General features: G+C 47.9%; 1 protein-coding gene across 3 annotated transcripts in view; it reads left to right on the top strand.

Moving 5' to 3' along the window:
• The window catches only part of ARHGEF1 (Rho guanine nucleotide exchange factor 1), a 108,355-nt gene that overhangs the window by 52,091 nt on the left and 41,605 nt on the right, over positions 1-14,659 (top strand). For all 3 annotated transcript variants that reach the window (XM_088453195.1, XM_088453194.1, XM_088453196.1), the window contains exon 8: positions 46-186. In XM_088453195.1, coding sequence (XP_088309321.1) covers positions 46-186 — 141 coding nt within the window. The remainder of the gene's footprint in view (positions 1-45; positions 187-14,659) is intronic.

The raw sequence follows: 14,659 nt of genomic DNA, 5'->3' as shown, positions 1-14,659 counted from the left end.
AAATGCCCTGTTGTAACCACTGATATCTCTTCATTACTTGCACAGGACCAAACGGGTTCTAGGTATGACGCCAGGGGAGCTGGAACTTACAGAACTTGAGTCTTATCGGACCAAAGACCATTATATAAAGCAATCCAAAGAGAAGCAGCTGGCAGAGCGTTTGCTGGGAAAGCTGGATGATATGCAGTGAGTATTTGAGGATGTCATATAGTAAGCCTACAACTGGGGAGAAATGTGTGCCCAGGCAGCTCACACCTGCTGGATGACATTGGCCAGAATATGGGACAGCTGCTGCAAGCCGTGACTGCCAGTACATAATGGCAGGATCCCTCTATGCTGTGTGCTGCATGGTGTGTCCTCCTATTCCCTGGGGTGCTGTATACAGTGTATAATGGCAGGATCCCTGTTACATAGGTCTCCTATCACTCTATGCTGCGTGGTGTGTCCTCCTATACCCTGGTGTGCTGTATACAGTGTATAATGGTAGGATCCCTCTATGCTGTGTGCTGTGTCCTCCTATACCCTGGTGTGCTGTATACAGTGCATAATGGCAGGATCCCTCTATGCTGTGTGCTGTGTCCTCCTATTCCCTGGGGTGCTGTATACAGTGTATAATGGCAGGATCCCTGTTACATAGGTCTCCTATCACTCTATGCTGCGTGGTGTGTCCTCCTATTCCCTGGGGTGCTGTATACAGTGTATAATGGCAGGATCCCTGTTACATAGATCTCCTATCACTCTATGCTGCGTGGTGTGTCCTCCTATTCCCTGGGGTGCTGTAAACAGTGTATAATGGTAGGATCCCTCTATGCTGTGTGCTGCATGGTGTGTTCTCCTATTCCCTGGGGTGCTGTATACAGTGTATAATGACAGGATCCCTGTTACACAGGTCTCCTATCACTCTATGCTGCGTGGTGTGTCCTCCTATTCCCTGGGGTGCTGTATACTGTGTATAATGGCAGGATCCCTGTTACATAGATCCCCTATCACTCTATGCTGCTTGGTGTGTCCTCCTATTCCCTGGGGTGCTGTATACTGTGTATAATGGCAGGATCCCTGTTACATAGATCCCCTATCACTCTATGCTGCGTGGTGTGTCCTCCTATTCCCTGGTGTGCTGTATACAGTGTATAATGGTAGGATCCCTCTATGCTGTGTGCTGTGTCCTCCTATACCCTGGTGTGCCGTATACAGTGCATAATGGCAGGATCCCTCTATGCTGTGTGCTGTGTCCTCCTATTCCCTGGGGTGCTGTATACAGTGTATAATGGCAGGATCCCTGTTACATAGGTCTCCTATCACTCTATGCTGCGTGGTGTGTCCTCCTATTCCCTGGGGTGCTGTATACAGTGTATAATGGCAGGATCCCTGTTACATAGGTCTCCTATAACGCTATGCTGCGTGGTGTGTCCTCCTATACCCTGGTGTGCTGTATACAGTGTATAATGGCAGGATCCCTGTTACATAGGTCTCCTATCACTCTATGCTGCGTGGTGTGTCCTCCTATTCTCTTGGGTGCTGTATACAGCAGGGCTCGACAAATTTTTGTAAAATGTAGGAGCCATCTTAAAAGTTTAGGAGCCAGACCATCGTCCATTACCAAAATATATGAAAGCTTGTATAGACCACCCCACATGCCCTTTCAGTACCCCTCAACCTCCCCACATGCCATCAAATCACCACACATGCCTCTTTAATTGTCATCAGATTCTGCAACATGTCTATACCAGCCCCTGTAATAGTGCCCCAGTAGTAATGCCCCCTGTAAATGTGCTCCCAGTAGTAAGCCCCCTGTAAAATTGTCCCTTGTAAAAGTGCCCCCTGTAAAATTGCCCTTTGTAAAAGTGCCCCAGTAGTAAGCCCCTTGTAAATGTACTCCCAGTGGTAAGCCCCCTGCAAAATTACCCCTTGTAAAAGTGCCCCCCTGTTAAAGTGCCCCAGCAGTAAGCCCCCTGGCTGTGTGCTGCATGGTGTGTCCTCCTATTCCCTGGTGTGCTGTATACAGTGTATAATGGCAGGATCACTCTATGCTGTGTGCTGCATGGTGTGTTCTCCTATTCCCTGGGGTGCTGTATACAGTGTATAATGGCAGGATCCCTGTTACATAGATCCCCTATCACTCTATGCTGTGTGCTGTGTGGTGTGTCCTCCTATTCCCTGGTGTGCTGTATACAGTGTATAATGGCAGGATCACTCTATGCTGTGTGCTGCATGGTGTGTTCTCCTATTCCCTGGGGTGCTGTATACAGTGTATAATGGCAGGATCCCTGTTACATAGATCCCCTATAACTCTATGCTGTGTGGTGTATCCTCCTAATCCCTGGGGTGCTGTATACAGTGTATAATGGTAGGATCCCTCTATGCTGTGTGCTGCATGGTGTGTTCTCCTATTCCCTGGGGTGCTGTATACAGTGTATAATGGCAGGATCCCTGTTACATAGATCCTCTATCACTCTATGCTGTGTGCTGTGTGGTGTGTCCTCCTATTCCCTGGTGTGCTGTATACAGTGTATAATGGCAGGATCACTCTATGCTGTGTGCTGCATGGTGTGTTCTCCTATTCCCTGGGGTGCTGTATACAGTGTATAATGGCAGGATCCCTGTTACATAGATCCCCTATAACTCTATGCTGTGTGGTGTATCCTCCTAATCCCTGGGGTGCTGTATACAGTGTATAATGGTAGGATCCCTCTATGCTGTGTGCTGCGAGGTGTGTTCTCCTATTCCCTGGGGTGCTGTATACAGTGTATAATGGCAGGATCCCTGTTACATAGATCCCCTATCACTCTATGCTGTGTGGTGTATCCTCCTATACCCTGGTGTGCTGTATACAGTGTATAATGGTAGGATCCCTCTATGCTGTGTGCTGTGTCCTCCTATACCCTGGTGTGCTGTATACAGTGCATAATGGCAGGATACCTGTTACATTGGTCTCCTATCACTCTATGCTGTGTGCTGCGAGGTGTGTCCTCCTATTCCCTGGGGTGCTGTATACAGTGTATAATGGCAGGATCCCTGTTACATAGATCTCCTATCACTCTATGCTGTGTGGTGTGTCCTCCTATTCCCTGGGGTGCTGTATACAGTGTATAATGGCAGGATCCCTGTTAAATAGATCCTCTATCACTCTATGCTGTGTGGTGTGTTCTCCTATTCCCTGGGGTGCTGTATACAGTGTATAATGGCAGGATCCCTGTTACATAGATCCCCTATAACTCTATGCTGTGTGGTGTATCCTCCTAATCCCTGGGGTGCTGTATACAGTGTATAATGGTAGGATCCCTCTATGCTGTGTGCTGCGAGGTGTGTTCTCCTATTCCCTGGGGTGCTGTATACAGTGTATAATGGCAGGATCCCTGTTACATAGATCCCCTATCACTCTATGCTGTGTGGTGTATCCTCCTATACCCTGGTGTGCTGTATACAGTGTATAATGGTAGGATCCCTCTATGCTGTGTGCTGTGTCCTCCTATACCCTGGTGTGCTGTATACAGTGCATAATGGCAGGATACCTGTTACATTGGTCTCCTATCACTCTATGCTGTGTGCTGTGAGGTGTGTCCTCCTATTCCCTGGGGTGCTGTATACAGTGTATAATGGCAGGATCCCTGTTACATAGATCTCCTATCACTCTATGCTGTGTGGTGTGTCCTCCTATTCCCTGGGGTGCTGTATACAGTGTATAATGGCAGGATCCCTGTTACATAGATCCCCTATCACTCTATGCTGTGTGCTGTGTTGTGTGTCCTCCTATTCCCTGGGGTGCTGTATACTGTGTATAATGGCAGGATCCCTGTTACATAGATCCCCTATCACTCTATGCTGTGTGGTGTATCCTCCTATACCCTGGTGTGCTGTATACAGTGTATAATGGTAGGATCCCTCTATGCTGTGTGCTGTGTCCTCCTATACCCTGGTGTGCTGTATACAGTGCATAATGGCAGGATCCCTGTTACATAGATCTCCTATCACTCTATGCTGTGGTGTGTGGTGTGTCCTCCTATTCCCTGGTGTGCTGTATACAGTGTATAATGGCAGGATCCCTGTTACATAGATCTCCTATCACTCTATGCTGTGTGCTGCGAGGTGTGTCCTCCTATTCCCTGGGGTGCTGTATACAGTGTATAATGGCAGGATCCCTGTTACATAGATCTCCTATCACTCTATGCTGTGTGGTGTGTCCTCCTATTCCCTGGTGTGCTGTATACAGTGTATAATGGCAGGATCACTCTCTATGCTGTGTGGTGTGTCCTCCTATTCCCTGGGGTGCTGTATACTGTGTATAATGGCAGGAACCCTGTTACATAGATCCACTATCTCTCTATGCTGTGTGGTGTATCCTCCTATTCCCTGGGGTGCTGTATACAGTGTATAATGGCAGGATCCCTGTTACATAGATCTCCTATCACTCTATGCTGTGTGCTGTGTGGTGTGTCCTCCTATTCCCTGGTGTGCTGTATACAGTGTATAATGGCAGGATCACTCTCTATGCTGTGTGGTGTGTCCTCCTATTCCCTGGGGTGCTGTATACAGTGTATAATGGCAGGATCCCTGTTACATAGATCTCCTATCACTCTATGCTGTGTGGTGTGTCCTCCTATTCCCTGGTGTGCTGTATACAGTGTATAATGGCAGGATCACTCTCTATGCTGTGTGGCGTGTCCTCCTATTCCCTGGGGTGCTGTATACAGTGTATAATGGCAGGATCCCTGTTACATAGGTCATCTATCGCTCTATGCTGCGTGGTGTGTCCTCCTATACCCTGGTGTGCTGTATACAGTGTATAATGGCAGGATCCCTGTTACATAGGTCTCCTATCACTCTATGCTGCGTGGTGTGTCCTCCTATTCTCTTGGGTGCTGTATACAGCAGGGCTCGACAAATTTTTGTAAAATGTAGGAGCCATCTTAAAAGTTTAGGAGCCAGACCATCGTCCATTACCAAAATATATGAAAGCTTGTATAGACCACCACACATGCCCTTTCAGTACCCCTCAACCTCCCCACATGCCATCAAATCACCACACATGCCTCTTTAATTGTCATCAGATTCTGCAACATGTCTATACCAGCCCCTGTAATAATGCCCCCTGTAAAAGTGCCCCCAGTAGTAAGACCCCTGTAGTAGTGCCCCAGTAGTAAGCCCCCTGTAAATGTGCTCCCAGTAGTAAGCCCCCTGTAAAATTGTCCCTTGTAAAAGTGCCCCCTGTAAAATTGCCCTTTGTAAAAGTGCCCCAGTAGTAAGCCCCTTGTAAAAGTGCCCCTAGTAGTAAGCCCCTTGTAAATGTACTCCCAGTGGTAAGCCCCCTGTAAAATCCCCCCTGTTAAAGTGCCCCAGCAGTAAGCCCCCTGGCTGTGTGCTGCATGGTGTGTCCTCCTATTCCCTGGGGTGCTGTATACAGTGTATAATGGCAGGATCCCTGTTACATAGATCCCCTATAACTCTATGCTGTGTGGTGTTTCCTCCTATTCCCTGGGGTGCTGTATACAGTGTATAATGGTAGGATCCCTCTATGCTGTGTGCTGCATGGTGTGTTCTCCTATTCCCTGGGGTGCTGTATACAGTGTATAATGGCAGGATCCCTGTTACATAGATCCCCTATCACTCTATGCTGTGTGCTGTGTTGTGTGTCCTCCTATTCCCTGGGGTGCTGTATACTGTGTATAATGGCAGGATCCCTGTTACATAGATCCCCTATCACTCTATGCTGTGTGGTGTATCCTCCTATACCCTGGTGTGCTGTATACAGTGTATAATGGTAGGATCCCTCTATGCTGTGTGCTGTGTCCTCCTATACCCTGGTGTGCTGTATACAGTGCATAATGGCAGGATCCCTGTTACATAGGTCTCCTATCACTCTATGCTGTGTGCTGTGTCCTCCTATACCCTGGTGTGCTGTATACAGTGCATAATGGCAGGATCCCTGTTACATAGATCTCCTATCACTCTATGCTGTGTGCTGCGAGGTGTGTCCTCCTATTCCCTGGGGTGCTGTATACTGTGTATAATGGCAGGATCCCTGTTACATAGATCCCCTATCACTCTATGCTGTGTGGTGTATCCTCCTATTCCCTGGGGTGCTGTATACAGTGCATAATGGCAGGATCCCTGTTACATAGGTCTCCTATCACTCTATGCTGTGTGCTGTGTCCTCCTATACCCTGGTGTGCTGTATACAGTGCATAATGGCAGGATCCCTGTTACATAGATCTCCTATCACTCTATGCTGTGTGGTGTGTCCTCCTATTCCCTGGTGTGCTGTATACAGTGTATAATGGCAGGATCACTCTCTATGCTGTGTGGTGTGTCCTCCTATTCCCTGGGGTGCTGTATACAGTGTATAATGGCAGGATCCCTGTTACATAGATCTCCTATCACTCTATGCTGTGTGCTGCGAGGTGTGTCCTCCTATTCCCTGGTGTGCTGTATACAGTGTATAATGGCAGGATCCCTGTTACATAGATCTCCTATCACTCTATGTTGTGTGGTGTGTCCTCCTATTCCCTGGTGTGGTGTATACAGTGTATAATGGCAGGATCACTCTCTATGCTGTGTGGTGTGTCCTATTCCCTGGGGTGCTGTATACAGTGTATAATGGCAGGATCCCTGTTACATAGGTCTCCTATCACTCTATGCTGCGTGGTGTGTCCTCCTATACCCTGGTGTGCTGTATACAGTGTATAATGGTAGGATCCCTCTATGCTGTGTGCTGCATGGTGTGTCCTCCTATTCCCTGGGGTGCTGTATACAGTGTATAATGGCAGGATCCCTGTTACATAGGTCTCCTATCACTCTATGCTGCGTGGTGTGTCCTCCTATACCCAGGTGTGCTGTATACAGTGTATAATGGTAGGATCCCTCTATGCTGTGTGCTGCATGGTGTGTCCTCCTATTCCCTGGTGTGCTGTATACAGTGTATAATGGCAGGATCACTCTCTATGCTTTGTGGTGTATCCTCCTATTCCCTGGTGTGCTGTATACAGTGTATAATGGCAGGATCACTCTCTTTGCTGTATGGTGTGTCCTCCTATTCCCTGGGGTGCTGTATACAGTGTATAATGGCAGGATCCCTGTTACATAGGTCTCCTATCACTCCATGCTGCGTGGTGTGTCCTCCTATTCTCTTGGGTGCTGTATACAGCAGGGCTCGACAAATTTTTGTAAAATGTAGGAGCCATCTTAAAAGTTTAGGAGCCAGACCATCGTCCATTTCCAAAATATATGAAAGCTTGTATAGACCACCACACATGCCCTTTCAGTACCCCTCAACCTCCCCACATGCCATCAAATCACCACACATGCCTCTTTAATTGTCATCAGATTCTGCAACATGTCTATACCAGCCCCTGTAATAGTGCCCCAGTAGTAATGCCCCCTGTAAAAGTGCCCCCAGTAGTAAGACCCCTGTAGTAGTGCCCCAGTAGTAAGCCCCCTGTAAATGTGCTCCCAGTAGTAAGCCCCCTGTAAAATTGTCCCTTGTAAAAGTGCCCCCTGTAAAATTGCCCTTTGTAAAAGTGCCCCAGTAGTAAGCCCCTTGTAAAAGTGCCCCTAGTAGTAAGCCCCTTGTAAATGTACTCCCAGTGGTAAGCCCCCTGTAAAATTACCCCTTGTAAAAGTGCCCCCCTGTTAAAGTGCCCCAGCAGTAAGCCCCCTGGCTGTGTGCTGCATGGTGTGTCCTCCTATTCCCTGGGGTGCTGTATACAGTGTATAATGGCAGGATCCCTGTTACATAGATCCCCTATAACTCTATGCTGTGTGGTGTATCCTCCTATTCCCTGGGGTGCTGTATACAGTGTATAATGGTAGGATCCCTCTATGCTGTGTGCTGCATGGTGTGTTCTCCTATTCCCTGGGGTGCTGTATACAGTGTATAATGGCAGGATCCCTGTTACATAGATCCCCTATCACTCTATGCTGTGTGCAGTGTGGTGTGTCCTCCTATTCCCTGGGGTGCTGTATACTGTGTATAATGGCAGGATCCCTGTTACATAGATCCCCTATCACTCTATGCTGTGTGGTGTATCCTCCTATACCCTGGTGTGCTGTATACAGTGTATAATGGCAGGATCCCTCTATGCTGTGTGCTGTGTCCTCCTATACCCTGGTGTGCTGTATACAGTGCATAATGGCAGGATCCCTGTTACATTGGTCTCCTATCACTCTATGCTGTGTGCTGCGAGGTGTGTCCTCCTATTCCCTGGGGTGCTGTATACTGTGTATAATGGCAGGATCCCTGTTACATAGATCCCCTATCACTCTATGCTGTGTGGTGTATCCTCCTATACCCTGGTGTGCTGTATACAGTGTATAATGGTAGGATCCCTCTATGCTGTGTGCTGTGTCCTCCTATACCCTGGTGTGCTGTATACAGTGCATAATGGCAGGATCCCTGTTACATAGGTCTCCTATCACTCTATGCTGTGTGCTGTGTCCTCCTATACCCTGGTGTGCTGTATACAGTGCATAATGGCAGGATCCCTGTAATATAGATCTCCTATCACTCTATGCTGTGTGCTGCGAGGTGTGTCCTCCTATTCCCTGGGGTGCTGTATACTGTGTATAATGGCAGGATCCCTGTTACATAGATCCCCTATCACTCTATGCTGTGTGCTGTGTCCTCCTATTCCCTGGTGTGCTGTATACAGTGTATAATGGCAGGATCCCTGTTACATAGATCTCCTATCACTCTATGCTGTGTGCTGCGAGGTGTGTCCTCCTATTCCCTGGGGTGCTGTATACAGTGTATAATGGCAGGATCCCTGTTAGATAGATCTCCTATCACTCTATGCTGTGTGGTGTGTCCTCCTATTCCCTGGTGTGCTGTATACAGTGTATAATGGCAGGATCACTCTCTATGCTGTGTGGTGTGTCCTCCTATTCCCTGGGGTGCTGTATACAGTGTATAATGGCAGGATCCCTGTTACATAGATCTCCTATCACTCTATGCTGTGTGGTGTGTCCTCCTATTCCCTGGTGTGCTGTATACAGTGTATAATGGCAGGATCCCTGTTACATAGATCTCCTATCACTCTATGCTGTGTGCTGCGAGGTGTGTCTTCCTATTCCCTGGGGTGCTGTATACAGTGTATAATGGCAGGATCCCTGTTACATAGATCTCCTATCACTCTATGCTGTGTGGTGTGTCCTCCTATTCCCTGGTGTGCTGTATACAGTGTATAATGGCTGGATCACTCTCTATGCTGTGTTTTGTGTCCTCCTATTCCCTGGTGTGCTGTATACAGTGTATAATGGCAGGATCCCTGTTACATAGATCTCCTATCACTCTATGCTGTGTGCTGCGAGGTGTGTCCTCCTATTCCCTGGTGTGCTGTATACAGTGTATAATGGCAGGATCCCTGTTACATAGATCTCCTATCACTCTATGCTGTGTGGTGTGTCCTCCTATTCCCTGGTGTGCTGTATACAGTGTATAATGGCAGGATCACTCTCTATGCTGTGTGGTGTGTCCTATTCCCTGGGGTGCTGTATACAGTGTATAATGGCAGGATCCCTGTTACATAGGTCTCCTATCACTCTATGCTGCGTGGTGTGTCCTCCTATACCCTGGTGTGCTGTATACAGTGTATAATGGTAGGATCCCTCTATGCTGTGTGCTGCATGGTGTGTCCTCCTATTCCCTGGTGTGCTGTATACAGTGTATAATGGCAGGATCCCTGTTACATAGGTCTCCTATCACTCTATGCTGCGTGGTGTGTCCTCCTATTCTCTTGGGTGCTGTATACAGCAGGGCTCGACAAATTTTTGTAAAATGTAGGAGCCATCTTAAAAGTTTAGGAGCCAGACCATCGTCTATTACCAAAATATATGAAAGCTTGTATAGACCACCACACATGCCCTTTCAGTACCCCTCAACCTCCCCACATGCCATCACATCACCACACATGCCTCTTTAATTGTCATCAGATTCTGCAACATGTCTATACCAGCCCCTGTAATAGTGCCCCAGTAGTAATGCCCCCTGTAAAAGTGCCCCCAGTAGTAAGACCCCTGTAGTAGTGCCCCAGTAGTAAGCCCCCTGTAAATGTGCTCCCAGTAGTAAGCCCCCTGTAAAATTGTCCCTTGTAAAAGTGCCCCCTGTAAAATTGCCCTTTGTAAAAGTGCCCCAGTAGTAAGCCCCTTGTAAAAGTGCCCCTAGTAGTACGCCCCTTGTAAATGTACTCCCAGTGGTAAGCCCCCTGTAAAATTACCCCTTGTAAAAGTGCCCCCCTGTTAAAGTGCCCCAGCAGTAAGCCCCCTGGCTGTGTGCTGCATGGTGTGTCCTCCTATTCCCTGGGGTGCTGTATACAGTGTATAATGGCAGGATCCCTGTTACATAGATCTCCTATCACTCTATGCTGTGTGCTGCGAGGTGTGTCCTCCTATTCCCTGGTGTGCTGTATACAGTGTATAATGGCAGGATCCCTGTTACATAGATCTCCTATCACTCTATGCTGTGTGGTGTGTCCTCCTATTCCCTGGTGTGCTGTATACAGTGTATAATGGCAGGATCACTCTCTATGCTGTGTGGTGTGTCCTATTCCCTGGGGTGCTGTATACAGTGTATAATGGCAGGATCCCTGTTACATAGGTCTCCTATCACTCTATGCTGCGTGGTGTGTCCTCCTATACCCTGGTGTGCTGTATACAGTGTATAATGGTAGGATCCCTCTATGCTGTGTGCTGCATGGTGTGTCCTCCTATTCCCTGGTGTGCTGTATACAGTGTATAATGGCAGGATCCCTGTTACATAGGTCTCCTATCACTCTATGCTGCGTGGTGTGTCCTCCTATTCTCTTGGGTGCTGTATACAGCAGGGCTCGACAAATTTTTGTAAAATGTAGGAGCCATCTTAAAAGTTTAGGAGCCAGACCATCGTCCATTACCAAAATATATGAAAGCTTGTATAGACCACCACACATGCCCTTTCAGTACCCCTCAACCTCCCCACATGCCATCAAATCACCACACATGCCTCTTTAATTGTCATCAGATTCTGCAACATGTCTATACCAGCCCCTGTAATAGTGCCCCAGTAGTAATGCCCCCTGTAAAAGTGCCCCCAGTAGTAAGACCCCTGTAGTAGTGCCCCAGTAGTAAGCCCCCTGTAAATGTGCTCCCAGTAGTAAGCCCCCTGTAAAATTGTCCCTTGTAAAAGTGCCCCCTGTAAAATTGCCCTTTGTAAAAGTGCCCCAGTAGTAAGCCCCTTGTAAATGTACTCCCAGTGGTAAGCCCCCTGTAAAATTACCCCTTGTAAAAGTGCCCCCCTGTTAAAGTGCCCCAGCAGTAAGCCCCCTGGCTGTGTGCTGCATGGTGTGTCCTCCTATTCCCTGGGGTGCTGTATACAGTGTATAATGGCAGGATCCCTGTTACATAGATCCCCTATCACTCTATGCTGTGTGGTGTATCCTATTCCCTGGTGTGCTGTATACAGTGTATAATGGCAGGATCACTCTCTATGCTGTGTGGTGTGTCCTCCTATTCCCTGGGGTGCTGTATACAGTGTATAATAGCAGGATCCCTGTTACATAGATCCCCTATCACTCTATGCTGTGTGGTGTATCCTCCTATTCCCTGGTGTGCTGTATACAGTGTATAATGGCAGGATCACTCTCTATGCTGTGTGGTGTGTCCTCCTTTTCCCTGGTGTGCTGTATACAGTGTATAATGGCAGGATCCCTGTTACATAGATCCCCTATCACTCTATGCTGTGTGGTGTATCCTCCTAATCCCTGGGGTGCTGTATACAGTGTATAATGGTAGGATCCCTGTTACATAGATCCCCTATCTCTCTATGCTGTGTGGTGTATCCTCCTAATCCCTGGGGTGCTGTATACAGTGTATAATGGTAGGATCCCTCTATGCTGTGTGCTGCATGGTGTGTCCTCCTATTCCCTGGTGTGCTGTATACAGTGTATAATGGCAGGATCCCTGTTACATAGATCCCCTATCACTCTATGCTGTGTGCTGTGTCCTCCTATTCCCTGGTGTGCTGTATACAGTGTATAATGGCAGGATCCCTGTTACATAGATCCCCTATCACTCTATGCTGTGTGGTGTATCCTCCTATTCCCTGGTGTGCTGTATACAGTGTATAATGGCAGGATCACTCTCCATGCTGTGTGGTGTGTCCTCCTATTCCCTTGGGTGCTGTATACAGTGTATAATGGCAGGATCCCTGTTACATAGATACCCTATCACTCTGTGCTGTGTGGTGTATCCTCCTATTCCCTGGTGTGCTGTATACAGTGTATAATGGCAGGATCCCTGTTACATAGATCTCCTATCACTCTATGCTGTGTGCTGCGAAGTGTGTCCTCCTATTCCCTGGGGTGCTGTATACAGTGTATAATGGCAGGATCACTCTATGCTGTGAGGTGTGTCCTCCTATTCCCTGGGGTGCTGTATACAGTGTATAATGGCAGGATCCCTGTTACATAGATCTCCTATCACTCTATGCTGTGTGGTGTGTCCTCCTTTTCCCTGGTGTGCTGTATACAGTGTATAATGGCAGGATCCCTGTTACATAGATCCCCTATCACTCTATGCTGTGTGGTGTATCCTCCTAATCCCTGGGGTGCTGTATACAGTGTATAATGGTAGGATCCCTCTATGCTGTGTGCTGCATGGTGTGTTCTCCTATTCCCTGGGGTGCTGTATACAGTGTATAATGGCAGGATCCCTGTTACATAGGTCTCCTATTACTCTATGCTGCGTGGTGTGTCCTCCTATTCTCTTGGGTGCTGTATACAGCAGGGCTTGACAAATTTTTGTAAAATGTAGGAGCCATCTTAAAAGTTTAGGAGCCAGACCATCGTCCATTACCAAAATATATGAAAGCTTGTATAGACCACCACACATGCCCTTTCAGTACCCCTCAACCTCCCCACATGCCATCAAATCACCACACATGCCTCTTTAATTGTCATCAGATTCTGCAACATGTCTATACCAGCCCCTGTAATAGTGCCCCAGTAGTAATGCCCCCTGTAAAAGTGCCCCCAGTAGTAAGCCCCCTGTAGTAGTGCCCCAGTAGTAAGCCCCCTGTAGTAGTGCCCCAGTAGTAAGCCCCCTGTAAATGTGCTCCCAGTAGTAAGCCCCCTGTAAAATTGTCCCTTGTAAAAGTGCCCCCTGTAAAATTGCCCTTTGTAAAAGTGCCCCAGTAGTAAGCCCTTTGTAAAAGTGCCCCTAGTAGTAAGCCCCTTGTAAATGTACTCCCAGTGGTAAGCCCCCTGTAAAATTACCCCTTGTAAAAGTGCCCCCCTGTTAAAGTGCCCCAGCAGTAAGCCCCCTGGCTGTGTGCTGCATGGTGTGTCCTCCTATTCCCTGGGGTGCTGTATACAGTGCATAATGGCAGGATCCCTGTTACATAGGTCTCCTATCACTCTATGCTGTGTGCTGTGTCCTCCTATACCCTGGTGTGCTGTATACAGTGCATAATGGCAGGATCCCTGTTACATAGATCTCCTATCACTCTATGCTGTGTGCTGCGAGGTGTGTCCTCCTATTCCCTGGGGTGCTGTATACTGTGTATAATGGCAGGATCCCTGTTACATAGATCCCCTATCACTCTATGCTGTGTGGTGTATCCTCCTATTCCCTGGGGTGCTGTATACAGTGTATAATGGCAGGATCCCTGTTACATAGATCTCCTATCAATCTATGCTGTGTGCTGCGAGGTGTGTCCTCCTATTCCCTGGGGTGCTGTATACAGTGTATAATGGCAGGATCCCTGTTACATAGATCCCCTATCACTCTATGCTGTGTGGTGTATCCTCCTATACCCTGGTGTGCTGTATACAGTGTATAATGGTAGGATCCCTCTATGCTGTGTGCTGTGTCCTCCTATACCCTGGTGTGCTGTATACAGTGCATAATGGCAGGATCCCTGTTACATAGGTCTCCTATCACTCTATGCTGTGTGCTGTGTCCTCCTATACCCTGGTGTGCTGTATACAGTGCATAATGGCAGGATCCCTGTTACATAGATCTCCTATCACTCTATGCTGTGTACTGCGAGGTGTGTCCTCCTATTCCCTGGGGTGCTGTATACTGTGTATAATGGCAGGATCCCTGTTACATAGATCCCCTATCACTCTATGCTGTGTGGTGTATCCTCCTATTCCCTGGGGTGCTGTATACAGTGTATAATGGCAGGATCCCTGTTACATAGATCCCCTATCACTCTATGCTGTGTGGTGTATCCTCCTATACCCTGGTGTGCTGTATACAGTGTATAATGGTAGGATCCCTCTATGCTGTGTGCTGTGTCCTCCTATTCCCTGGGGTGCTGTATACAGTGTATAATGGCAGGATCCCTGTTACATAGATCTCCTATCACTCTATGCTGTGTGCTGCGAGGTGTGTCCTCCTATTCCCTGGGGTGCTGTATACAGTGTATAATGGCAGGATCCCTGTTACATAGATCCCCTATCACTCTATGCTGTGTGGTGTATCCTCCTATACCCTGGTGTGCTGTATACAGTGTATAATGGTAGGATCCCTCTATGCTGTGTGCTGTGTCCTCCTATTCCCTGGGGTGCTGTATACAGTGTATAATGGCAGGATCCCTGTTACATAGATCTCCTATCACTCTATGCTGTGTGCTGCGAGGTGTGTCCTCCTATTCCCTGGGGTGCTGTATACAGTGTATAATGGCAGG

Source organism: Taudactylus pleione, unplaced genomic scaffold (genome assembly GCF_031769625.1).
Source record: "Taudactylus pleione unplaced genomic scaffold, aTauple2 ptg000572l, whole genome shotgun sequence".
Taxonomy (NCBI): domain Eukaryota; kingdom Metazoa; phylum Chordata; class Amphibia; order Anura; family Myobatrachidae; genus Taudactylus; species Taudactylus pleione.
This window is presented reverse-complemented; position numbering and strand designations above follow the sequence as displayed.